Raw genomic sequence first — 26,903 nt, 5'->3', positions numbered from 1 at the left:
TTCCTGATCTTCCCAGCAGTAGGGGCTCCTTTGAAATACTGCTGTAATGTAGTCTTTGAAAGCCATTATCACAATCCATCCCCAGTGAAAGAGTTGTGTAGTAGAGCAGAACACGGTACTGTGGCACTTCTCCAGTACTGCAGTGATGCCCTTGTAGTGCAGACACTTACTACAATGATAGAAAGGGTTTTTCCTCTGCTGTAATAAATTCATCCTCAGGAGGCAGTAGTTAAGTCAACAGAAGAATAATAATCATGATCATTACAGTAGGGCCTAAGGACCAACCAAGAATGGGGCCCCATTAGGCTTGGCACTGTACAAGCGTGAAGTAGCAGGCAGTCCCTGCCCTATAGATTTTACAACTTAAAAGATACAAGACAGACACAGGTTTACATGATCATGTACTATTTCTTGACACATGTATTCGCAATTAGAACCCAGGTACCTCAGATCCACAGCACAGTCCTCTGCCAGTGGAGATAAAGCAATAACTGGTATCAGAAAGGGCTGAGCAAGACACAGTACTGCCAACGCTTGCAATTTTATCTCTACTCTTGTGATATTTATTATTTTACGTAATACCCCGCTCCCGGAGTTAAACAGTGTTGCCAACTCGCACAACTTTATCACAAGCCTTACAGCATACAATGTTTTGCTCAAAAACAAGGAGAGTCCTGTAGCACTTTAAAGGCTAACAAATTTAATTTTTGCAGGCATAAGCTTTCGTGGGCTACCCAAATTAAATTAAACTAAATTTGTTAGCCTTTAAAGTGCTACAGGACTCTGGTTGTTTTTGCTGTATACAGACTAACACAGCTACCCCTCTGGAATGTTTTGCTCACTATCCCAACCGGTGAAGACAAGTGATTACAAGAGATTCCCAGGTCTCATTTAAATGAGAGCGCTAGGTCTCCAGCCCACAGGATTGCAGAAAAGAGCATGAAAACGTGACTGGCATGTACCCTAAAGGCTCAGAAACCAGAGGACAACCACCCCTGCCCTGCCAATACATTTTTTTTGTTTCAAATCTCAGGATTTTTAAGACAATCTCTTGATTTTTTGGCTCTCAGGAGGGCTGAAGGTGGGGGGGCTGGCAATACTGGAGACTGACAATGCAGTTTCCACACTGATCACGCAGCCCCAAGACTCCCCTTCTCCCCTAGCTCCCCCCTCCCTTCCAGCCCTGGACTCCAGTCTCCCTCCTCCCCATCCCCCAATCGGTCCCGCCCCTCCTCGATCCATGATTCGGCGCTCGGCAGCAGCGCCTCGGCCAGGCCTCGCCCCCTCCTGAGGCCCCGGATGAGCCCGGCCCTCGCTCGCATCGGTAGTTCGGTCTTCGTCCTGCCCGGATCCCTCCCGGCCGGGCCCTGGCGCTGCCCTGTGCGGCCGGGAGCCGCCTTACCCGCCTGCTGCCGGTGAGCCGAGCCGAGGTGAGACCCGCCCTGGGGTGGGCTTCGAATCCCCCCAGTCGCCGCCCGCCGGCCTGGGCTCCCTGTCAGGTGGGCTTGCGCCCCTGGTACCGCAGGGCGGGGGGGGTTCCCGGCCGCGCCCCCGCGTGGGGAGTAACGGGCGGCTCCCTCCCCACCCCGAGCATTGTACCCCCCCGAGTCCCCGCGCTCTCTGCGCCGGGCCCGTAGGACGGGGTGGGAGATGAGCCTTCCCCTTGGCCGTGGGGTGAGCCGGGGAGCAGTGCCCGGGCGGGGGAGGTGCTGATGTTGCCCGTGTGCGGCAGGGAGAGCCCCAGGGAGCGCCCCGGCGCTGGTGAAGCAGATCCCGGTGCATCAGGGCGGGACGAGCGGAGGTTGTGGGGCCCGCAGGGGCTCGCCTGTGGCTGGCGGAGATCCCCCAGCGCGTTTCATGCCAGTGGGGGTGCCCCAGTTTAGGGAGTTGCATGGTCACTTTACATCCCCCCCCCCCCCCCCCAGAAAAAACCAACCAAACAAAAACCCCTCGCGTTCAGTTGGGTGTGGCATTCCTCACTTCCTTTCACAAACCCGGGCAGTGTTGCTCTGTGCTGCTGCTGAGTGCTCCACCCTAGAGGTGGCTGCATTTCAAGCCCGTCGGGCTGTTTGGAGCCATACGTTTTTCCCGGGATGGGAGGTGTTACAGGAAAGTGAGATGATAGTTATACCGCACCTTTGTCACGTATCAAGATGTGAATGTCTGAGGTAAGAGGCGATGGGAGCATCAGGAGGAGATTCCAAAAGCTGGGAGCCAGCTAGTGGCATAACAATGATCTTGGGCAATGCAATGTACAGGCAGGGACATAAACAGAAACTACACAGTAGGAACAAGTTAGAATCAGATAGAAGGATAATAGATTGGCCCTTTCTTGCACACAATGGAGCCGGCTAGGAAGTTACACTACAAACTCATGTTGGAGCAGATCTGTCTCCTTCCTTACAGCAGACCATCAACCAGGCTACCCTTTAGGTGTGCCTACCTTCCTGTACTACTCTTCCCCACAGTAAAGATCCTTCACTGCCCTACTCAACTGTTTAGTGAATTGGCTGGTGTGGTGTCAGAGTTCAGGACAACTGCACCTGTATTTCTCCTCTGTGATCTAGGAAGAGCACCCACTCGTAGGCTCTAGCTCCCCTGACCATCACCTCCCTTGGGAGGGACCCGTGTCTTTATCACTTCTGATGGGGGCATTTCCATGCTGAACAGCTTCTGCCTTCACTGTGGGCAGTTTCCAGGAAACGGTAATCTGTAGACTTCTTTCTCTAGCTTTTTTCTAGGTTTTTTCTCCCCAGGGCGTGGCTTCAAAAGGCCTCCCAAGTAACTTCTAGGAAACCCACTTCACACGAATTATCCCAAACAGTTATTTGAAGTTCCTAACATTTCCCCAAGGTTTACATTAGTCGGTTGCCTAGAAAATTTCCTACCATAACAACACACGAACAATTCCATTTTTAATACAAAAGATCCCAAAAGTATTCAATTTAGTTAAAAAAGTTTAATTTAATTCATTAAGGTTTATCCAGGATATTGTAGAAAACTTCCCTCTTGTCACACTTGGTACTGCTAAAAGCATTTACCTGGAATGCTCCCAGCATCCCAAGCATTCTGGGTCAGCCTGGCCATGATCACACAATTTTATTTCCTTTAACATTCCTTGTCATTCTTCATATAAGTTTTCTTCCCTAAGTGAAGGAGCTTATGAGAAACTTGTGTGCTACACTTCCTAGGAGACGTTAAGGGGGTGGTGTATAAAAGTATTGCTTGAAGGCAGGGCCCTCTTTGTCCATCCACTAAATACCTCAGGGTCTTGTGTGGTGTGTGATATGAAGAGGTGAAGTAGTGATTTAGTCCCTTCAGTCCTTTGTGGAGCAGTGTTATAGGATATAACTGATTATTAAAAGATCAGAGAGAGTAAATTGAGTTAAACTGTTCATCCTGTTTAAAACTGCTCTGTGGATCTCTTTCAGGGCACTGTTTTGCACAAGTTACAAGGGACTATGCCACTTTCTCTTCACTAGCTCAGTTGTTTCATCAGACAAAATGCTGCTGAAGAGCATATTGCTATTCCACTGTTGCTAAGACTCGGGGACAGCAGTATCCTACGAGTGAACAAAGCACTATGGCATCAAGCTACCCACCTCCATTTGATGACCCTGTGGAGGTGAGAGAGGGCTTCCTGTGTCCACTATGCCTGAAGGATTTGCAGTCTTTCTATCAGCTTCAGTCTCACTATGAAGAAGAACACTCAAGTGACGACAGAGATGTCAAAGGACAGCTCAGAAGTAAGAGTCATGACTGTTGCTTTAACCTCTGTTGTATAAAATTTCATACAGTGAAAAATGTTTGTTGTACTACAGACTCCTAAAAGCACCTCAACTATAAGTCTCACTTCACTAAAATATTGATTAAAATGAGTTAGGAGGGGGGTTGGTTTATGTATAAATGGATTTAAGTAAAAGAATAATTATTGTACAGTTTCCGACAAGGCTTCAACCAATGTTTTCTACCTTGGTTGCCTATTAGGCACCTAAATAAGTGGCTTGATTTTCAGATGCCTGCTTTTACATCCTCAAGTTAGAAAATGCTGGCTTTTCATTTTTGTGAGAGTTCTCAGTACATGGAGGATTTATAGTGTTAGAATTAATAGCAGTTGTCCTTGTAACTTCCCTGGGCATAATTTCACAAATAGACTGGATTTGCCAGTTGACTAGAGTGTGGATGCCTTGCACTTGTCAGTTACACCCCTGAATTGCTGAGTGCTTGGCTATACTTGTACATGATTTCTGTGCTGTTTAGATAATCATACTTTTCCATTTTTGTGATGATAAAAAATATTGTCTGTTCTTAGCTTTTTGTTCATGTACACTTCATTTTACATGTAGGGTAAAACGTGCAGAAATAGTCTTTTGGTGGTTTTTCTGGAAAGTCGCTTAGTTGTTTTTCCTTAAGCTTGAATTTTATAATTTTTAATGATAATGGACAATTCCCTCTTAAAAGGACACTTTTGAGATTAAAAGCCATATATTCAAACAGTCTTTTTATTTATAAACACCGATTGCTTGTGTTAATCTTAGACCATATTAGATTATTAAAATTCAGTTTTATAAATCAAATAAGCAGCTGAAGTGGTGAAAAGTAAATTAGATTTAGCCATTCACTCATTTTGGACAATGGAAATAGACTAGTCAGTTTTGCTCTAAGTTTCTCCTGCACTAGTGCACAATGTTGTAGTATCAGAATTGCAAGCACCACACTGGAATATTTAAGCCAAAACAATATTCTTTTGATTGAAAAAAACCTACCTTCTGTTAGATTTTGTTCTCTTTCCTAAATTATTTTTGTTTTTAAACTAAACACCTACATTTTGGGTTCTGCTGTCTCAGTAGTATCCCTTTAATATAAAATATAATACAGTGACTTTTTCAAATATTTCTTTAATTTGCATTTTTTAAGGATGTTTTTATCTGCCTACTTTGTCATAGTTATTCATGGCAAGTCATATCCAGTAAAATTCACTGTAGCATAGAAAACAACAAAATTGCTTTTCTATTAAGCGGGGGAGTAGTATTCAAACTGCATGTCAGAAATATTTCTATGAGATTTCTTGCTGAGTTGAAAGTGCCATAATTGCGAATGGATAAGAAAATCACTTACACATGCTTTTACATGGGTCTGCGTTAATGTACTATGGTTTTTTAAATTTAAACCTGTATTTTTTTTTATTGTGGGGGGAAGTTGAAGGGGGTGTGAAAGAACTTTGTCTCTGATAGTGATGAGGGACCCACCCATTTCTTTGTGTTTGTCCCACCTTCAGAGTCCCCAGCACGCCTATTGTCTGATTGTCAGTTTCTTAGCCAATATGGAGTTTTTAGAATTGTTACAAAAACAGCATAATGAGGCTCAAGAATCCTAGATTTGCAATATTTTGTCATAAAAAACTGAAAAGGGCCTAATTCTGTACAATGTTGAGTGCCTCCTGCAAGGAGATTACCACCATCAACTTCTAGAAGCAGTTGTGGGTACTCAAAACCTGGTAAGATCAGCACCCAGATATATACTATTGTATTACCTGTTTTGTTGCATATGCTTTACTTTACAAACTATTTGAGAAATGTCATGCCTTTATTCTTAGCATAACAAAGTTTCCACCATTGTTAATGCAGAAGCAGAGCTTCTCTAATTGTGGTCCATGAACTGTTTACTTTTGGTGCTGGAGAGCAGATTGGTCAGATGGTTCTAACTCTCCTTGCTTTTAAGCTGCTAAATTGCAATAAAATACATTTAAATACTTTCCCAGTATTACTTTTTCCTGTAAACAATTGCTTAAGCTACTCTAAGGACATTATGGGTATGTGTATACTACAATAAAAAACCCATGGCTGGCCCATGCCAGCTGACTCAGAGCAGGGTTGTTTAATTGTAGGATCCTACTGCCTAGGCTCCAGCCTCAGTCTGGCATGGCAATTAAATTAAATTAAATTACATGGCAATTAAACAGCCCCGCCCAAGTCCCATGAGCCCAAGTCAGCTGGCATTCACCATCCATGGGTGTTTAATTGCCATGTGGACATATCCTGTGAGACCAGGAATGAGAGGGGAGGTGGTTTGCACAGTTGAAAATAAATGCAGGAGATGGGTCTATGCCATTATGACTGAAAGGAAAAGTGGTCCACAAGAAAAATCTCTAAGCCAGATTGTGATATCCTCACTTGCACTGATTAGCACTTCCTCAGGCAGCCCCTTTGACACCGATGGGACTACTTTTGATGTAAGGAACTATTAAACACAAGTAAAGATGTCACAATCTGGCTCTCTGTTAAGATGTCAAACTCCCCCCCCCCCCCGCCCAAGGAGACAACTTCTGGTGTAGAGTATGAGATAGTGCTTCTGCTGAATGCCACCTTTCTCACATATGTATGTTTCTTGGCCCTAAAAGGCTTGATCACTTTTGTACAGTACACATCTTTTGTTATAATGGAACACTACAGCATAAGCAAGCTTTTTTATTCTGTGACATTATAAAAAGAACTGTGTAGAAGGCCGAATAAGTAAACAATATTAGCCCTGTAGTATTAAACATTGTGAAACCTCGTTTGTCATGTTGAAGGATACAAAATCTGATGTCCAACATACAAAATACCTTTCAGAAAACTGTTCAGTTGTAGCATTCCAGAGAAGAATTGTCTAAAACAAGACCAGGTGGTTATTTGTTAAGCAGTGAAAATGTGTTTAATCCTGTATCACATACACAAATTGCTCTTCTTCTAAAGCATTTGTGATCTAGATTAGATTTCACTGTTGACTGGTTGGCATAAAATGATGCCATGTCACAAAATCTGAGTAAATTTTAATTGAGATGATGTGGGTAACTGATAACCATGAGGAAAAATATAGCAGATCTCCAATTTGCATGTATCCAATGACACATTAATATATATGTTAAACTTTTTATGACAAATAAATGATAGTACCTGCAATCACAGTTTTTCTATTTTTAGTAGATACTGTATGGCAACTATTGAAATGCATTATAATATCACTATTCACCTTTCACTTGCTGCATATTATTTGTGTGACAGATTTGAATCGTACAATATTCTTTAGAAACTTCAGATACTAGCTTGATGGTAAATAGATATTTATTTTAAACCTGGACTTTGTTGGAAATTCACAGCCCGAGAGACTGGAAAGTCTTTAACAAAGGCTGTTAGCCTATCTTTGTTACATTTATTTATTTACATAAGGTGGTATAAACCAAGATTGTTTATGTAGAGTGGTGTAAATCAGTAATGCTAATGATGAAGCTACTAAACTCCTGGTCTGAAGGTTAAATCTGGCCACCGAGAAACTAAATTTTCTTCCCGTTACAGACAAGGAAATCAATAATGTCCATAGAGTCACTGAGTTGAGGAACTGCTGGTGCTAATTCAGGCCCCTGTCTATGACTATACTGAAACTTTTAAATACACCTGCTAGCAAAAAGCATTCAAGAATCAACCCTGCTGAATTATCATATTAGAACCCTTTGACGTCAGTTCCTTGAATAAAATAATCTCCATAGATTTTTCCCTTCCCACTTCTTTTCATATGCAGCTTTGGGTTGTTCCTCTATGAAGGTATTAAAGTAGCAAAGGCTAAGTTGTTAATGTGATTGTTCAGCATCTAGCATGATGGGGTCCTTGTCCATGACTAGGGTTCCTAGGGCTTTGGTAATACAAATCATAATTTAGTATCCACTTCAGTGGTACTGACCTACTTCCAGCATTTCAAAAGTGCCCCCTAGTATACTGTTGCTTTAAAAGACCTATAAAGAGTTGTGATTCACTAAGGAATAGTAACACTTTGGACTTCTTATAGTGCCTCTCACCTGAGGGTTTCAGAGGTCTTTACAAACAAAATTAATAAACATTGATATTAGCCATGTGTTGGCTCTGGCTGATACTTAAATTATTCTGGATGTCTCGATCAATAGAAATAATCTTTATTTTGTGTAATTTTTAAATTTCAAAAGTGGCCTGTCTCTAAGATGTGCTAGTGCAGATGTATGGTGTGGAATTTGGGGTGGCTGTGGTTGTGCAGCTAGAATGAGCTACTTCTCCACCCCACCACCTGCAAACAAAACAAAACAACAAAACTGTTGAGGCTAAAATTCAAAACTATAATTTCGTAGTTTTCTCTAATGTTATAGTTAGCAAGTATGCTATCCAGAAAATGTCCTAGAAAAGTTCATTTTGTTTTATGAACAGTAATTGTGATAAACTGGAGACTCTGTCATCATTAAAATATGGAACAGAGGGATTTTAGTCCTAATTTTAAGTGAAAGTATCAACACAACCTTAATCATAGAATTGCTACTAATTCCCATCTGTAATATAATCATAGTCGTTGTTTTCTTCTTTAATTGGTTAGACCAGTGACTGTAACTCTTCCTACAGCATAGGTAGTGGCTGGAAAGTTAAGGTTGGCTCCTGTCTCTCAAGAGTTGTCTTAAAAGCAGTATAACCCCTCTAGCAGCCTCCCTGTTTTGTGGTGCACGCTCTTAGTTGTTGCCAAGAGCCATGCATTAGATTTGGTGATACACTTTAGTAATAGAAGACATGAAGCATGTCTAGAGGAAAGTCTTGGTTGTCAGGACTTCTGGGCTGTGTTCCTAACTCTGTTACTGGTTCTGTGAACCTATGTGAAACTAATCCTCTGTGCCTCAATCTAACCATCTGTCAAACAGGGCTAATCGTACTTGTGACCTCACCCAGAGGTGTTGTGAGACTTAATGTTTGTATAAAGTACTTGGAGATCCTTGGAAGCAAAGTGCTTTAGAAGGGCTAAATATAATTACTGCTAACTAACTGATAGAACAAGTGTCACGTTTATCCGTTTAAAATAATATACCTGAGAGGGTCTGTAGCCAGTTCACTGCAGATGTGAGCTGGTGCTTGTGAACAGTAACTTCTTCATAACAGGCTGCTTACCGGCCCTCTAATGGCTGCTAAATGGATCAGACTTGTGTTATGTTTTAAAAATGTTCTCATATCTAGTCACTTTGTCCAGTGTTTTCATTTGACAAATTGCTTGAAAAATACTGTATTCCTGTCAACTGCTGATAATTGGGATGATGCTTTAACTGACACATTAATATTCCTACCAGGTTGAGCCAAGTAAGAGAATTTGATCAATATTATCATAGTACTTGCAGTGCTTTTGAACTTCAGATTCTTTGCATTCAGCTGATTAATTCTCATAACATCCTCATGAGTAGGTAGATAAGTATTTCCATATCTCTACAGAGGAGAAAGCTGAAACAGAATGCTAAAATGCCTTAGCCAATATCTCAGGGGCAAGTATTGCAACAGGAATGAAAACTCATGAGTTTCAGACTCCAAGTCCTTTGATTGGTCCACTAGACAGTGCCACTCTCTCAGTAATATTCATTTCATGTAAGGTAGTTTGGTAGAATGCATTAATATTTAAAATAAGTTAACTGTTACAATATTTCTAAATGTCTTTTTTAGTTTGCTTGCGGTTTTTTGTGACGTTACAAAGAATGTAACTAAGTACTGCAAAGTGATACTATTTGTAAGCAAGCATTCAAAAACAAAGGTACTGCATTAAAGATAGTTGTACATTCAAGTAGCTGCCTTTATAATGTTTAATGAAGAAAATAAGGCATTTACTGATCATTATTTTGTAACTTTCTTTAGGTTGGGTCAGTAACTTGACTCTGAACAGGGTTTCCTCTCTTGGGGCTCAATCCTGAAAAGTGCCGAGTACCCTCAGCTCCCAGTGAAATCAGTGGGAATTGAGAGGTGCTCAGCACTTGCAAGATGTGCACCATCTTGCAGGATTGGGCCCCTGTAGTGATGCCTGTCAACCGTTCTCTATTTTAGATTGATTTTCTTTGCATAACTTTCTGTTGTAAAACACTGGTGCTGGTGCTAAGCACCTGTAACTTGGATTTGTCAATAGGAGCTGTGGATGCAAAAGCGTATCCAACCACACCACTGTCTGACGTATGTACAGAGGGATGCTTTGGGGTTCTATACAACAGGCCAGCCTATTTTTATGAAGGAGCAAAAATATTGTTAATTTTGTTTTTTAAAGGAAGTGGATTGTGCTAAATGAGCAGATGAAGCTTATAGTGGTTTCAAATGACAAATGTTTGGTGACTGACTGCTTAGAGTTTGATCTGTTTTACAGATCTAGTCCAAAAAGCCAAAAAAGCAAAAGAGAAGCTATTGAAACGAGACGGAGATGACCGAACTGATGCTGGGGCTCAGGAGCGATACGAGTCTTTCAGCTATGGTGGAGTAGATCCATACATGTGGGAGCCCCAAGAATTAGGTAAGAAAACAGGAAAGCCATATGTAATGGGACAGATTTTCTGTTAATTTATACTTAATACAATCCAGCTGATCTGAGTGGAGTTACACAGATTGCAAGTCTACATAGAATTTGGTTCACTGTGTAGAGAGGTGATGCCTTATGTGTTGTTTTATTATGTTGCCCAATAGCTAGAGTATAATTTAACATTTAAGAAAATAGACATGTTACTTTATGTCCCTGAGTCACAAAGTATGGATTCAAGTTCAGACTTTCTCAATATTTCTGTGTTGCTTGGATTTGAGTTTGAGGGAGGTGGGGGGCGGATGGTGTTAGAGACATGCCTGCTTGGCAAAGTTCAGGGCCATATCAAGACTTCTTTGAAGTTCAAGGGTGTCTTGTTTGGACCTAATTTACTTCTAATATCACATATTGGAGATCGCCTTTTACCCTGTATCCTGTTGTTAAGATTATAGTTCTCGGAGGCACTCTTGTAGTTGGGCCCTGGGATAAAAACCCACAGGACTGGTGGCAGACATACACCTCTGGAACTCAGTCCCTTTGGTCTGCCAGAGCTTAAGTTTGATGAGCTTCATGGTGTTTTGTACTGTTTAGTTAAGCCTTTGACTGTTTTACTATTTCGGCAGCAAGGCATAAGGAATCTTTGTCTTCAGAGAGACCTATATTTTGTACATGGTTATTGGCTTGCACTAGTATGAGGTTGTGAAGCCATAGATGCTGTTATATATTTATAAACAAATATTTGTAGTAACCTCAACATTGATTTCTCGTTTCATCAATAGTGTTGCAGGAAAAAAGTCATTATTTCATTATTTGTCCATATTTCTGAGAATAAAATATGAACCAGCAGTAAAGAAACATCTTGAGCAGTGTTGAATTGCTCATCTCTTGAAGTGATTATACAATGTTGATCTCTCTCATATATTTGGCAGTCAGATTTTAAAATCCTTAAAGGAAAAAAAGGGAATTAGAAATCTGAAGGGAGGATTTGCAGTTGCATACATTTTTAGTATAAGTTTGACAGCTTTGTTCCCAATTCCAGTGGTAGTCAGCTAATGAAAAGGAAGGAATTCTTGAAATATAATACATTTAGTAAGCTGATATTGACTGATAATTGGGGGATCAAGAGAGTAATAGCAAGAGGTTTTTTTGTTGTCTTTAAAGTAATGCTTGTATTTTAGTGGTAAAAATAAAGTGCTCTGTTTATCACTAAAGCCAGCCTGCAGATAAGAGGTTTAATCTACATTTATATTCAAAGCAGTGCTGTTAAAATGCAAGGTTCCAATCTGTCTTTAAAATTACATTTGAATCTGAGTCGCAAACAGTGAAAAGAGATTAATGTTTCCTTTAAACTGACATTTACAAGGTTATGTGACAGAATCTGGAGACTTTCTTAATCTGTCTTTTCTCACCAGGTGCCATGAGGAGCCATCTTTCTGATTTCAAGAAACACCGAGCAGCCAGAATTGATCATTATGTTGTTGAAGTCAATAAATTAATAATCAGGTTAGAGAAGGTAAATTGGTTACTTCTTGGTTATTCATGTGAATGTATAGAAGACTGGATCTAAAACTTTGTTTATATCTGAAATGTGCACTATTTATATAATGCCCATACTGTTTCAGAAAAGTTGAAGGTTTAACCATAAATATTTTGTCTCCCATATATTATTCTTTTTGGCTCTGATTTTCTTCTGTGTCCTGTGCTTGGCCCCTCTTCCATGTTGCCCTTTATACTTTTAAGAACTTCTACTTTTCTGTGAGGCAAGCACTGTCCCTTCTCTGAAATCCCACTATTTTCTTCTAGTTTTGCAGTGCTAAGCTCCTCCCTGATACTGTCTGCTTCATATTTTTGCACCTAATCTTTTATTATTCATATTCTAACATGCACCCTATCTTATAGCTCTAGTTTACTTGTATATTTTCGTAGATACAGTGATGATGGGACTGTGGGAAGAATACACAAGATATTATAAGCAATCTGTTATATTTGTTGAAGTTAGTGAGAGTTCCTCAGGTCAGGCACCTGGCTTACATGTGTCATGTGCTGCTTGCACCACTGTTGCTGTAGAAATAATGGGAAAGTACAGGGAGGTTGCTATAAAAGACAGAGTATCAAGGTTGAACTGACAAGCTGTTAAAATTTCAGTCTTGAGGCTTGTAAATATTGTCCTAATGAGAAGCATGCAATTAACCTGATTAATTCCACTGTGTCCCCTTTACCCTTTGTCAGCTTACGTCATTTGACAGAACAAATACGGAGTCAGCTAAAATAAGAGGTTGGTACAAGCTTGCATCAAACTAACTTTGCTGATGTTTCACACCAACTGATAAATGGATTTCATGGTGGTTCAATGGTGGGTTTTTTTGTGTGTTCCCCCATGAACAGCTATAGAGAAGTCTGTTGTGCCTTGGGTCAATGATCAGGATGTACCGTTCTGCCCAGACTGTGGCAACAAATTCAGTATTCGGAACAGACGTCACCACTGCCGCCTTTGTGGGTCTATCATGTGCAAGAAGTGTATGGAGCTTGTCAGCCTTCCGTTGGCGAGTGAGTACAGTAGGCAGATGTGAGTTACTCTGGTCCGTCCTCTCTTTGAGAACACCAACTAAATGGGTTCAGCTTTTTCAATTTGAGCTTCTTATGTTTGTTTTCATTAAGGGTTCCTATTTATGATTCTCCAGTTGGCGTTGCCCAGCTGCCAGGATTTCCCAGTGTGGTGCAGTTGAATTTCTTTAGTATTGGCATTTTTCATTTCTGTAGTATCTTTCATCCAAGGAGCTCAAAGTGCATTATAAACATTAATGAATTAAGCCTTACTGCAGGCTAGATAAGTATTAGACCCAAGTAAGATGAGGACTAGATACCAGATCTCTTGGTTCTTTGTGTTGTGCTCTGACATCTACACCTTGCTGCCTTCAAGCAGCTGAAGCACCTGGTAGCATTGACAAAACAAGATAAATTGTTGCTGCAGCCCTTATACGTTGCTCTGCTACCACTAATGACTATTTAAGAGAGCAGTGGGAAGAAGACAGATAGATAGTGCTATAAAGAGTTCAGCTATCAAATCTGTAACGAACCCATTAACACACTACTGTGAGAAAAATTCAATCCTCACTTTTATTAATTAAATGTGGATTGGTTCACAAAATCACTTGATCAGCCTTGGTCTTGATCATACATGTCATTTTAATTTATTCTCCTGGATATCTTCAGGCACATGTTATATAGTTCCAGAGAGGAGCTGTGATGCTCCATAATTCTGGCTAATTAAAATAAAAATAAACTTGGTAATTGTTAATTGCATATGCAAGTTTAAAAACATAAGGACCTCATCTGTCCGATTAGCCGCATTTACTTGCTTACAAAGGGTGAATGTAGGACATCCCAATAGCTAGGTCCTGCCTGCTAACAAGGTATTTTCCTCTATGAAAATTGTAGAACACACGTATTGATTTGGCCCCAATGAGAGACTCTGGAAATATTCATTGCCTTCTGGATATTACAGAATCGTTTGTTTGTGTCTATGGCTTTCAGGCAAACTCACCAGTGCCAGCAAAGAGGCCCTGGCCTCTCATACTAGTCCAAACTCCTCACCCAACAGTATCCATGGCTCCCGTCGTGGCAGCATTAGCAGTGTAAGCAGCGTGAGCTCAGTTCTGGATGAGAAGGATGATGACAGAATCCGTTGCTGTAGACACTGTAAAGATACCGTACTCAAAAGAGAGCAACAGATTGATGAGAGAGAATTCACACCGGATATTGTGAAATTCTATGAGGTAAATGAAACCTATTACCTGCTCAAAGTGGGTGTAGAGGATGGTATGGAAGTATATGTAAGCAATGCTCACCACTTGGTCCCTGCCTTATTCTCCCTCATCTGACTTCCCTTATCTCTGGACCATTCATTGTTCACCTCTCTGGAAAAATGGAATACAGGGTGTTGATTTTTGTCCGCTAGCTAGAATATAAATATGTAGGGCTGTGTAATAATTGGTTCCTTGTCCCTAGCTTGGTGAAGAAGCATCTCACTTTGACCTGTTTTTATCTCTAATCATCTGGAGATTATAGTTCTAAGCTGACTTCCACATTCTGGTCTTCCTCAACAGTTGCTCATAAAACGTACTTTAAAAGAAGTGTGCGTGTGCATGTTTGTGTGTCTGCACTACATTAATGTATTGTACAGAAACTGTCTTGATGCTTTTAACTGTTGTTTGGATGGGGCTGGAGGGCAGTTGGACAGGATGGCTCAGGAACTTCGTAATAGAATATAACTGGAGCCTTTTGCTTATAGGTTGTGGGTTCAAATACTGTCCAAGTCATACTCAGATGGATCTTTGATATTTGTGAAATGGATGATGGGTTTTTTCCAGTTCCAGTTGCCAAATGTCAATATCACATATCAGAATGCCATAGTTAGCACTAATTGGTCCTCTTGACGGAAGTCTCAGCAGAGAGGCCAAGGACTGAGGAGGTGGTGATGACCAATATACCCAGTCATCCCTAGAAATGGTCTCTAAATTTGGTTCAGTGGTGGGGCAGTGTAGGAAAGCTTGCTGTGCTACTGCACATGCTACATTTGTTGTGTGGATAAATAGAGGACCTCATTGTCCTAGGTAGCCAATTTGACAGCATTCATCAGCACTAAACTCTCACATGCATGCACACATGCTCCAGATGAAAGTTTTATGCCATGCAAATTACTCTTTTTTTTTTTTTTTTTATGTGAAGAGAGTATGTGTATAGCTGATATAGGATAACTGTATTTTAATATCTTGATTTTCTTGATTGATTAAACAAGAAACTCCGACTTTGCATGGAGAAGGTTGACCAGAAGGCTCCGGAATACATAAAGATGGCAGAATCATTAAAGTAAGCCTGTGTGATTTCTTTTTCCCCTGAAAAGCTGTTTTTAATTCAAAGTCTATAGTAATTAAAACAGGCAAGTTGTTCTCTATTGAGATTTGAGGACAGCCAAATATTAGAGATTTCATTATGGCCAAATATTAGATACAGCTCAGTGGCTGAAGCTAAGCTAGTAAATGTGAATGTCCTAAATTATTAAAGCATGTGTTAAAGTTGACAGGTTTCATCTTTGGCTTAATTCTGGTAAGATTTCAGATGAAAGTCTGAAATGTCTGAAACTAAATATAAATATCTCATCTAGGTGGCATGGAGAGATGCTTTGGTACATTATTTCAGTGTACAGTGTTTTAAATTGTTACATGTTTGTGGAAATGAGGAGAAGGGTGTTAGGTAGAGGGTTTAAATCGGTGGATGTTTACTATGCGTTATGAGTGAAATCCTGGTCCTATTTAAGTCAGGGAAAGTTTAGCCACTGACTTCAGTATAGTCAGAATTTCACCATAGAAGTCTGCGTGGTACTTTGCAGATAGTACAATAGATTCTATCCCGTGGGGCTTAGACTCTCTAGGCTATGTGGCAAAGGAAGAGATCCTCTACTGTGTTGGAGGAGGTCTAAGCAATGTGTGATCAATCTTAGAACATGAGTTATTTCATTGAATAACAAAGGCTTCAGGGAATGACAATGCATTTTTTGTTTACAAAGCATTGGATCAGCATTGGAAATTGAGTTGAAATCAATAGGGGTATGTTGGATTCTGGAGAAGAAGGAAGCTGCATGGCAAATGGATTCAGGGAGACCATTCCAGTTAAGGTGCAAAATGGGGTATTAAGTAGAGGTTCCCCTTTCGATGATTTGAACTCATATTATTTGGTACAGTATATTGGGCTGCTCTGAAGACTTTGGAGGATCATCAGTGCAGATAACTGGGTGAGCATGTTGGGGGTTTTGCTCCTAGATACAGTGCTGCAACATGGGAGGTCATCTTTTTTTACTCTATTGTTTTTGTGAAGAGCATTGGGATCCTCAGGTGAAAGGCTGTATGGAACTACAAAGTGTGATTATTATAATACCCTCTCCCTACTTACTACTATAAAATTCAAAAAGACAAATGAATTAATTCATCATATTAATAGGTACTTGCAGGGGCTCCTCTTGGGACATATTGTCTCATTCAGATGGGCTTTTTTTGTGTCTCTGTTGTCATGCTTAGACTCCTCACAAGGCTAGATTTATATTCTCGGGTGGTACATATTAAATGTAAAAACCTCCCTAACTTGTGCTAATGACTGGGAGACCTAATTTGGATCCTACAATCTTTGCAAATTAGCAAATAAATTCACAAACTCTGACAAATCAAGGCTACCGCATCACTGTGTGCTTAGTTTGTTTATTTTGGCAAGTATAGTTATGTTTTTTTATTAAATTATATGGCAATAGAACTCAAAATATTGTAGGCACTTTCCAAACACAGAGTGATAAAAATTTAATTATTTATACTAGTAATACATACTGAACATTTAAGTCTAATTTTAAAAAAATGAGTTTCAGTAATGAGACCTCACTACCACACTTTGCTATTACATCTGTACAGAAAATTGGTGCGAGACTAAATTTCTTAAGTTTATGAATTAGTGAAATGAGATATAGTATGATATCGCTGTACAGTCTGTAGTACTATGTTCATCACTAAATGAAATGTCAAATGTGCTGCAATGCCAGTTATTTTGAGATTAATGATTAGAAAAGGCATGTTTGCATTTGCATACATCTTTGTTTGCTTTTTTAGTATAAAGTCTACAGGGAAAAAAATGGGCAGTATCTTACTTGAGACTTCATTATAGCAAAATGTTAAGTACACAGCTTAATTGCTGAAGTAAAATGTAAATGTCCTGAATTACAAAAGCATATCTCAGAATTCACCGGATTCATCCTTTCCTTGATTCTGGTGAGTTTTCAGATGCTTGTTTGAAATGTCTGTGAGATGTGTGTTATGTTGGATCATTTGATATAACATTTATTAGAATAATCTGGTCACTCTCTTTTAATTTAGCATAATGTGCAAGATATGAAAATGGGTGGTAGGACTTTTCATTCTTACTATTCCTTACTGATTATATTTTGTTCAATAAATATAAAAAGCAAGAGGGTTGGAAACTACAGTCTATAGATGTTTATCTTTTCTTCGTGCTGATTGATATTGTCCTGATTTCTGACCAACTCAAGGGAAGGATAGCTTTGGTATCACTGTTTTACTTCAATTTAACAAAATCAACAAATATGCCATTTACACCCTCCCACCTCCCCGCACCCACACACTTATATAAAAATATAAACAACACAGAAACAATAAATTCACAAGACATTACACACAGTTAAAGATACAGCAGTTTTTCTTCTGCCTCTATTAAAATATAGGTTCTGTACTTGAGTTCATAAAATCATACAGTAAACTCTTCTGTGAAATGTTAGTGTTCACAAATTAACCATTATCTCCACTTTTGGAAATAAAAATTTTTTCACTTATGAGTTTGACATATAACATTCACCCTGAAATCTTATTAGCTGCTTATTAGTATTTTTATCTGACAGAAGAGAGACAATTTATTTAAAAGCCTCCTGTTAATTTTGACTAATGCATAGACTGCTGGCAGGACATAACTTAATGTAAATGAGGATGTGTTCTTTCTTTTAGTGCTGGGGAGACAACCTACAATCTTGAACATGCTAATGATCTGAGGGTGGAGGTGCAGAAAGTGTACGAGTTAATAGATGCTTTAAGGTAAGGAACAAACAATTGAGAGAGAGATTTCTTTAACTATTTAGTGGATAGGCTAAACTAGAGAAACAATATCTGAGACTGAAATGTACTGTACTTAATTTAATCAAACATAGCAAAATGAAAAATCACCTCATCTAACAGAGTTTAGTGAGTGAGAATATTAAAAAAACAAACAAATGATCATGAATCCACTATCTGCACAGCATCTCTGACTACATAAAGGGACATAGTCAACTTTAATTCTCAATTTTAAAAACAAGTTTAAATAGCTAGATAGCATTCCTGTCCTCCCTATCAATATTTTGTGGTTTTACAGGCTCACTTGATAATTGTAAGAATGTTTGTTTGCCTTCTTGCTGTGTGAGAGATCCACTCATGTGGGAAACTAACTATGGTGAAAGTGACAATACACAAAGTGCTGCCAAAGGCATGAATTAAGCAAATTGAACATCATTTTTCTGTAAACCTTTTCAGTAATCTTAGATGTGACTTGTAATAATATGTTAAGAAAAATCATGCTTCTGTCTAAATGTAGGTTAGCAGTGTGTGTCTAACACCTGGGTCTTGTTTTGAATTTTTCTCACTCTTGGCACTTATTTTTGTACTAATTCACTTGTATGCATATTTTGATTCAGTAAGAAGATTTTGACTCTTGGCTTGAATGAAGAGCCTCAACCTCATCCCAAAACTCTACAACTTCAGAGAATGATTAGATACTCGGCTACCCTTTTTGTACAGGTAAACAAAGCATGAGTTGCACATTTGTGACTCTTGTGCTGTGTTCTCTTCAAAAGCAAAAATTGGAACCATGGCTAGACTCAAATTACTTATTGGAGAAGAAGAACTTTTTAGGCTATTTAAATGGTAGTCTGACCTGATGAGCCTTTTAAGGCTTCTCCTTGGCATGAAGATAACCTGTATTGGAGTCTTAGTACTGTATGAAAGTGCAACGTGTTTAAATGCCCTTCTTGAAGTGACAACATAATTTGTACAATTGGTTTCACTAGTTTTTGCTTATTAATATTTTAAGTACCAATATATAGAAAGTTAAAAAAATTTATGTTGCAAACTAAACTTTTCAGAGACTTTTATTAGTTCGGAGGAGATATTAAGCTGTCTCTGAAGCACACATTTGAGTCTGTTTCAGAATAGTATATATTCTCCCCTAGATGTACTTTCATTATTCTCATGAACATTAAGGAGGTGCTTGTCAGGGACCTGAAACTTTTTTCTCTTGAGCATGGGTTTGTGGTATAGAAAAGGTTGAGAAACACTGCACTAGATCACCTTACTCTATTAAGAGTTTCTGTTCTTGAGTAGGCTAAAAACCTGCAATTTGTTAGTGATATTATTTTACTATTCATACTCTTCCCTAGGAAAAGTTGTTGGGTCTGATGTCCCTGCCAACCAAAGACCAGTATGAACAACTGAAAGAGAAGAGAAAACAGGAGAATGATAGAAAACTGCACATGGAAAGACAGGTGAATACGTTGGTCTAGCTTTAGCCTAGGGCTATTCCTGCAGTCACTCACATGTATGTAGTTACTCATTTAGTTCTCCATTGTGCCTCAGTGTATGTGAGTAACTGTTTACAGCACTTGTCTCATTAGCCTTTCAGGAACTGGCCTATTTCTGTATTACTCCTGGGAATTCTGTGCCACTGCGTGCAGGCAGAATTCCTGTCCCCCGCAGATTTCTTTGCTTCCCCACAGAAAAATGGTGGAGAAGCAAAGGGAAGCTGCAATAGTGATCACGTGTCCCTCCCTAGCAGTGCAGGTGCATTGTTTTAGGTGCCTGGAGCAGCTAGCAGACAGGTAAATCACTGTGGGAGAGGTTGGGGGGTGGGACTGGGGACGCTCGGGCTCAGCTGCTAGTCCAGGCTGGGCTGGGGTTGGGGGAGGACGAGACTTCCTTTTCCCCTGCACAGAGTGGCTGAGGCTAGTTCAGACCCACACCCAGAAATCTCCCTGGCTGCAGGAAGCTCTTCACCCCCTCCCCTTCATGCCCCCATTGCTCCTCAGTTGTGGCTGGAGGGGTCACTGTCTGCCCAACCCTCGTGCATCCTATATCCAGACACCTCTCTCCGGCCCCCTCTCCTCCTCCTCCTCCCCCCTCCCGGAGCCCTTCACATCTGAACTCTCACCCCATGCCCCCAGACCACCTCTGATGAGCCCCCTGTGCTTTACCCCTACCCCAGTGAGCCCCACCCCTCCTGCACCTGGACCGCACCTGGACCTCCATCCCAACAAGCCCCACTCTCCCAGCAGTCAGACTTCCCCTGCACAGTCTCATTCCCCCTGTACCTAGAACCCTCCAACGAGCCCCTGTGCATTTGGTTCCCCCTCTCACCTGGACCCCCCCACTGAGTCGCCCACACCCAGATTGCCCCACACAGAACCCTCTTGCCCCACACCTGGATCCCCCAGTCTAAACCCCTCCACACTTGCATCCTGCTGGGCTGAGATTGCTTGCCCCACACCTGGAATGGGGGCCCAGGGCTGGGCATGGCATGAGACTCTGTCCCTCTTGCTTACTATCTTGGTGCACCTGTTGCAGACAGGTGGGGCCCCGGGATGTTTCTGGGACAGGCCTGGCCCTTGCACTGTGTCAGGGTTGGATGCGGCCTCACCGCTGACTCCATGTTCTGGGGAGGGAGATGGTGGGGGGAGGAGTGCAAGGTGATCTTCCACCTCTGTGTAGCCAGTGGCCTGTGCTCCCCACTGCCATGCTGGAGCCTCCACATTTATTTATTGACAAATAAAATATGAAGAATTTTAAAATACTGTGCACAGAATTTTTAATGTTTTGGCTCAGGAATACTACATGTATCCCTCTGGAAGGGGGTTATGGTATTCCCTGGAGGGAGACAGGGTGTCTCTTGTGAGGAGAAAGGAGTTATTAGCTGAGAGGGGGCTGGGTATGGATAGGGAGGAATGAGAATTCTTTTCTTCAGTTTAATGCGTTTCCCTTTGGCAGGACACCTTTGCCCTCTGCTCTAAGATGTAATGTATATTGTTCTGCGATTTCTGTACGTTTCATTATATTTGACCCTTTTCAATTAATATTGTGAGATCTTCCATTACAGGAGTATCAATTAGAGACAGCCTTGGTCAGTTTAATATCCGTATCAGATTAGGATTGCTCTTTGCCCAGTCTCATCAGGCAACTTTTTCAGTAAGTGCACACAGCCTTCAGTGAAGAGGATGACAGTTGTACATTTTATATATAATACTACCACGGGTGTAGAGCACAAGAGGGTTTATGTAGGCAGTTCTGGTGGGATTCGAGTTGATTTGTGAAACTACTAATAAACTCAAGGAAAAAACCATCCAGTTATTGTTATGAACTCAGGCATCTTCTGAAGTGTGACGATCGCGTCTCTCTGGATGTGCTCTTGTGAGTTGGGGGGCCCATCATTGTATAATAATCCAAAAGTATCTCAGTGTAATTGCCTTCTGAAATCATTGCAAATACCTCATGTCACTGAACTATGGGTTGTTTTAAAGGGTGGGAAGAGGTATTTTTAACCCCCTCTTCAAACAGGCTGTCACTGTTTGAGGAACAGTATATTCTGCATAATACAAATACTGCCCCAGACATAACTATAGGACAGAAGGTTTGTAAAAACCTGATTTTATTTTTCTGTGGAGTTACTGAGTGTAGATTTTAAATGATGGCTCTGAGTTTGATCAACACAGAACACAAGCGTGACACCAAGACAAGTCTCTTCACATTAATCTCTTATTTGAGCCCTGTATATTCCTCTGATTGTGGTAGAAATGTGTAAAAAAATCGGATACGTTGCCCCTGTAACAAAATAGTGCCGTAATCCTCCCTTTTTGAGACTTGTGAGTATTGGCCAGTTAAATGGACACTCTCAACTTGAATTTTTTAAAATTACTTCAAAAAATATTTCATTTCTGATGAAGCAACCTTTAAATAGTGCACATTGAATCTTCTAAAATAGGGTTTTCTTGCTCCTCTGATGTTTATGAGAATTTTTTCAGCAAGGGGGAAACTGACTTGATACAAATGCCATCCAAAGTAACCAAGAAAGTGACTAATTCCTTTCAGTTATAATAATCTTAGGTGTTGTAACTGTATAGGTACAGATATTTCTGACAAAAAAGAGAGTTTAAGCTGATAGGTCTCCTTTTAAATCTTGTCTCTGCTAGGCAACACTTGAAACACAGAGAAGACTGGAGGAAAAGCAGAAAGATTTGTCTTCCAGATCCACAGCTGCACCCAATGGCGAGGTACCTTATCCAAAAAGAGGCACAGTAAAGAAATCTGAAGGTTGGTTACCTACATCCAGCATATCTCGCCATAGGGAAATAGCAGACCCACTTCTTCAGCAGATTGACAATATCACATCCTTTATTAAGCAAGCAAAGGCGGCTAATCGGTTAGATGAAGTCCGTATGTTGCAAGAGAACCTGCGACAGCTTCAAGATGAATATGATCAGCAGCAAACTTTGAAAGCTATTGAGCTTTCTAAAAGGCAGGCAGAAGAAGAAGATATGCAGAGGGAGCAGCTTCAGGTCCTTCGTGAGAAGGAGTGGGAAAGGGAGCAACACAAAGCAATGTCTCAACACTCAAGGACACGTTCTCTAGACTTCAGAGAAATGAAGCAGCACCAGCATGAACCTGGAAAAGAAACCCTGAACCAGATAGCACCTGCGTTGGACTTAGATACCACTCAGATCAAAAGCAGCCCAAGTTCTAAAACACCTTCTCCAGGTGCTGTCCAGCAACAGGTAACTAAAGAGAACTCAGTCTTTGCAGTCAAACCCACAGAAGTCCCACATTACATCAAAGAGACAGACCAAAATCAGACAATGTTCCTAAACCCTTTTGAAGAAGAGGCAGATACTGGTCCATTAGAAGAAGACCATGCTAACACATTTGCTGAAGACAATTCTCAAGTGGTTTCTTTGCCCGCCAAAGGCCTGCATAGTGATAAAAAAGAATATAATCCATTTGAAGATGATGAGGAAGATCAGCAAACAAATAGGGCAACCATTTGTGCTCCAAATCCCTTTGAAGAGAATGGAAATCCATTTCAAAAGCCTGTGAATGATCAGAATTCTGGTAATCCATTTGAGAAGTTGTCTTCTACCAATCCCTTTGAAGCTGATGATAATGAGATCTCAGGAGAGGACGTTATAGAAGAAGAACTCCTTCTCCAACAGATTGATAATATCAAGGCTTATATTTTTGATGCCAAACACAGCGGACGGATGGATGAGGTGGAGGTGCTGACAGAGAATTTAAAGGAACTGAAGCGCACTTTAGCAAAACAGAAGGAGAAATCCAACTGCTGAAGCAATAAATAATATGTCCACATAAAAATTACTTTATAGTCCACTGTTAATGCGGGAGGATGGAGCAGATGGAATTTAAAAATAAGGAGCATAGGTTACAAGAGGGAATGAAGAGAAGGATCTTGAAATTTGTGCTATGCACTTTCACTTAGGTGTTTCCACTACTATTCAGATTTGGAGAATAAAACTGAATATTTGAATACTATTATAATATTCTCAAACATGTTTAATAATACAAACTTTACATTAGTTTGTCACAGCCACATTTTTTAAATTGTTGATTATCATCACCTGCTTATTTCTGGCCAAAATTGCAAAGTCCTAATAGGGAAATAGATTATTCAAAAATATCTGTGATGATGCAGACATTAGTCTGCCATCTTTCCTTCTTCCTTTGGTTTTGTTGCAATATTATAGGTCAGCCTTTAAAACTGGACTTTATTAATAAGAGACCAACATTATTTTCTAAAATTTTTGTGCATCACGTGTGTCCTCTGAAAATGATGTTGTGAGAGTTGTTAACAGGCGAGTTTAACTGCCTTATTGTGCTACAAGAAAGTGCTGTTAAAAAGCAGGCTGCTATGATTCTTTGAGCTGCAGAATATAAAAACTACAGATCAATTTGTGCAATGCAAATATGTAAAGGGAATTTAGGGATTTAAAAACAAATTTGATACTTTGATCTCATAGGTGTGTTTGGGAATTACTTTTTCATAAACAAAAAAGCTTTGTACGCTGCCATTACGTTTCCCCATAAGTTTTTTTTAGCTGTCACCATTGGATTGGTTATAAATCACAGAATAAAAATAGAGAGGGGTCTGAACTGTGTTCAGAAGTGAATTGTTTTTACAAAAATAAACATCCAACTCCCTCTTTCCAGGAAGAAAGTGACAACACCACTGCAAAATAAAATGTTTGGGAAAACCATCCAGTTCCTAATTACTTTTTTGGAACTTACACATTCCTTTGTAAACTCCTAGTGACAGAATGATCGTGTGTGTGTTGTTTGTGAGACTGGAACCCTCTTTATATAGCACTTAGGGAACAGAAATCTCGTTTGCAATGTAAAAGCTGAAAAACCACTAAACTGGATTTTGTGAAAACGTTGGAGGACAAAGTTTGTGTCTCTGTAAGGCCCTTCAAAAGTTCAGTTTTCTACTTGATTCACTTCCTTTAAAAGGAATGTGAAGCTACATCAATACATCAAACTTGATTTCCTCATAGAAGGATGGATGTGTTTTAAGCTCTAACTAGGAGCCTTTGTTAGGATCCACATGAATGAAGGCCATCACTTTTGAAGTAGGAGTGTCCAAAGTTGGTCACCTAAATCTTTATTTTGGTACCAGAATTTGCTTCAGTGGAAGATGCATGTGCCTGCATCTCTGAAAAATCAAGCCACATTTATTTTCTAAATCTAGGTTTAGGCTGAACTTTAGGCACCTATGTTTGAAGGTTTTGGCCTAACTGTGTGTATATAATTTTAGATGAAATAGAGAAAATGGTTAAAACCAACCATGCATGCAAATTTTATTGATCAGTGAATGTGAAAATGCAAACTCTTGTAACAGAACAATTTTAGTTTTGCCTAAATAAGTTACTTACACCTCTTGATATTTTAAAGAGCCATAAGTAATGTTACTGTCTGAAAGTCAGAGTAGGCTCTTTAAGCTATTTCACTCTGAACAAAAATCAACAGGGAGTAAAGGATGGCTTCCCATAAATATATAAATTTTCCTTTAGTGACTTTAAGTAGTAATTAATTAAATCAATTGTGATTTAAAACAGTCACATATGAAAGGTAGCGTGTTCTTTTTAAAGGGCTCGTAGCACTCAGCGTTTACAGGGTGTATTATTTAAAAGAAGATCTTTAAATATTAATACCAAAAGACTCTAATCAGAGCTCATGGAACCCTTTCCCCCTGTTCTGTCCACTGGGTAAAATCCACCTGGACTAATTGTTTTGCAGAAATGTCATGAACCTCAGGTAGTGGGGAGGTGCATCATAGCACTTCTTGAAAAAGGCACAAGTGGTGCTAGGGCCAGACTTAATAAGGCAGGTGGGTTGCATGTCCCTGTAGCTCTGAGGTTAGTCAAGGCATGGAAGTGTTTACATTTTAAATGAGTAACTGCTTAATTGTTATGCTTTTAAGGCAAAACTGTTTCCTGCACCAAACAGAACTGGCTCCTGTGCTGCAATCCAAAATTTATCATGCTCAACTTACAAATAAAAAATGGTTCAGTGGCATCAGCTTTTTACATGGGGAGGCGAGGGGAGAAAGTGTTCCCATGGTGCAAATATGCTGCCTTGTTTGTGTTTTACAGTCTAATACACTAAAGTATATGTATTGTACATGTAACAATGTATTTTTACAAGCAGGTAAGATGCTAGTGTACCTCATGACCTCAATCAATGTTAAATGTGATAGACTAGAACTCTTTAACAGTAAAGGCGATCTCCAAAGTGAAAACCTTGCATCGGTATGTGGACTGCTGTGGAGATTACAGTGTAAAGCAGAACGAAGACATCCTATTGTCAAGTGAAATAACTAGCATTGACATTTGTTAATAAACTTGCATGCACTACTCTATACTAAAACTTTGTAAAGAAATAAAATAACATGTTTATTTTGGTGTGCGAGTGCAGTAGTTGGAAAATGTTCTTAAAATGTGGGTCTAGATCCAAATAAGATCTTCCAGGGATGGATGTTAGTAATTGTGCAGTACCAGGCAAGCTTTAATATAGTGCTGTATTACAGAAACTTTCTTTTGGAGGCATATAAAGCTGCTTTAAGAAGTGCAGCTTCACTTCATGCTTATCCCCCCTTTTCTCTCATGTCCTGACTAGTCTAACTTTAGATTAACTTAGTTTTATGCAGCATGATTCTTCATAGCACGTTCAAACAAAAATACACTGCTTGTACATTATGCTGTCATGCAGCAACACTCAGCAGGACAGGTGTTTGGTGAAAGCTGTGTATAGTTAATTTTAGTTTTAGGTAGAGGATTAATGGAATAGGTTTAATCTTTTAAAAGTGGCCTGTATTAGTCTGCATTTCCTTTCTTGTAACACTGTTGCGGACAACACCAGAGCACATCTTAAACAGACCCATTTAAAAAAATCACTTGTTTAATATACTGGGCCCTACACCCAGCTAGTGAGTACCTCTTCCTTAAACATGCAGGATCTTATCTGTCAGTTGAGAAACTACAATTCCCCTCTGAAGCAAGGGAAGATGCACCTCCCACACACATCCAAATTAACTAAAATTTGAAAATCCATCCTAAGGCAACTTACTAAGTAATTACACTATCAGTTTCACCATGGGAGTGGGGAAGAGTAGATTGACAGTTTTGCAAGGTTCTCTACTTATACTCAAACTGGCTAACTTGTTTTCTTGCGCTAGAGTCTGCAATCTGAAAGCCTTTCACATTCTGGACCTCCTCTCTCACCAGCATTACAGGCGCCAGCTTCTTTTAGTTCTGCTTCTTTGTGGAACTATCCCCTTACAAACATTACGTTCTCACCTGCTCCTGTCTGGTAATAGTATCTCCATTTTGCAGACGTACTGGGGCATATCACCCTAACGTAACAGTGCCTACTAGCATTGCACTGTAGTGCTTTGATTAAAGG

General features: G+C 40.0%; 1 protein-coding gene across 2 annotated transcripts; it reads left to right on the top strand.

The window, feature by feature from the left end:
• The first annotated feature begins 1,317 nt into the window (after positions 1-1,317).
• Positions 1,318-25,903, top strand: RBSN (rabenosyn, RAB effector). Of its 2 annotated transcripts, none has more exons than XM_067544346.1 (12): positions 1,318-1,430; positions 3,432-3,746; positions 10,159-10,302; positions 11,718-11,818; positions 12,535-12,580; positions 12,691-12,852; positions 13,840-14,081; positions 15,104-15,174; positions 17,862-17,948; positions 18,584-18,686; positions 19,325-19,429; positions 22,124-25,903. In XM_067544346.1, the coding sequence occupies exons 2-12, from the start codon at positions 3,584-3,586 to the stop codon at positions 23,270-23,272; spliced, it is 2,373 nt and encodes a 790-aa protein (XP_067400447.1). In that variant the 5' UTR covers positions 1,318-1,430; positions 3,432-3,583; the 3' UTR covers positions 23,273-25,903. The 2 variants fall into 2 exon arrangements, with proteins under 2 accessions (XP_067400447.1, XP_067400448.1); XM_067544347.1 differs by having other exon boundaries at positions 1,333-1,499.
• Positions 25,904-26,903: the final 1,000 nt, after the last annotated feature.

Source organism: Emydura macquarii, unplaced genomic scaffold (genome assembly GCF_026122565.2).
Source record: "Emydura macquarii macquarii isolate MOO-44397 ecotype Brisbane River unplaced genomic scaffold, CSIRO-AGI_Emac_v2 contig_968, whole genome shotgun sequence".
Lineage (NCBI taxonomy): Eukaryota > Metazoa > Chordata > Testudines > Chelidae > Emydura > Emydura macquarii.
Note: the sequence above shows the minus strand (reverse complement) of the source record. Positions and strands in the feature narration are given on the sequence as shown.

Excerpts from the sequence above, each read along its gene's own strand:
- RBSN (XM_067544346.1), top strand. The coding sequence starts at position 3,584 with ATGGCATCAAGCTACCCACCTCCATTTGATGACCCTGTGGAGGTGAGA. Across the intron at positions 12,853-13,839 it reads TGTCAGCCTTCCGTTGGCGA|GCAAACTCACCAGTGCCAGC; the intron begins GTGAGTACAGTA and ends TATGGCTTTCAG. Across the intron at positions 15,175-17,861 it reads AAGATGGCAGAATCATTAAA|TGCTGGGGAGACAACCTACA; the intron begins GTAAGCCTGTGT and ends TCTTTCTTTTAG.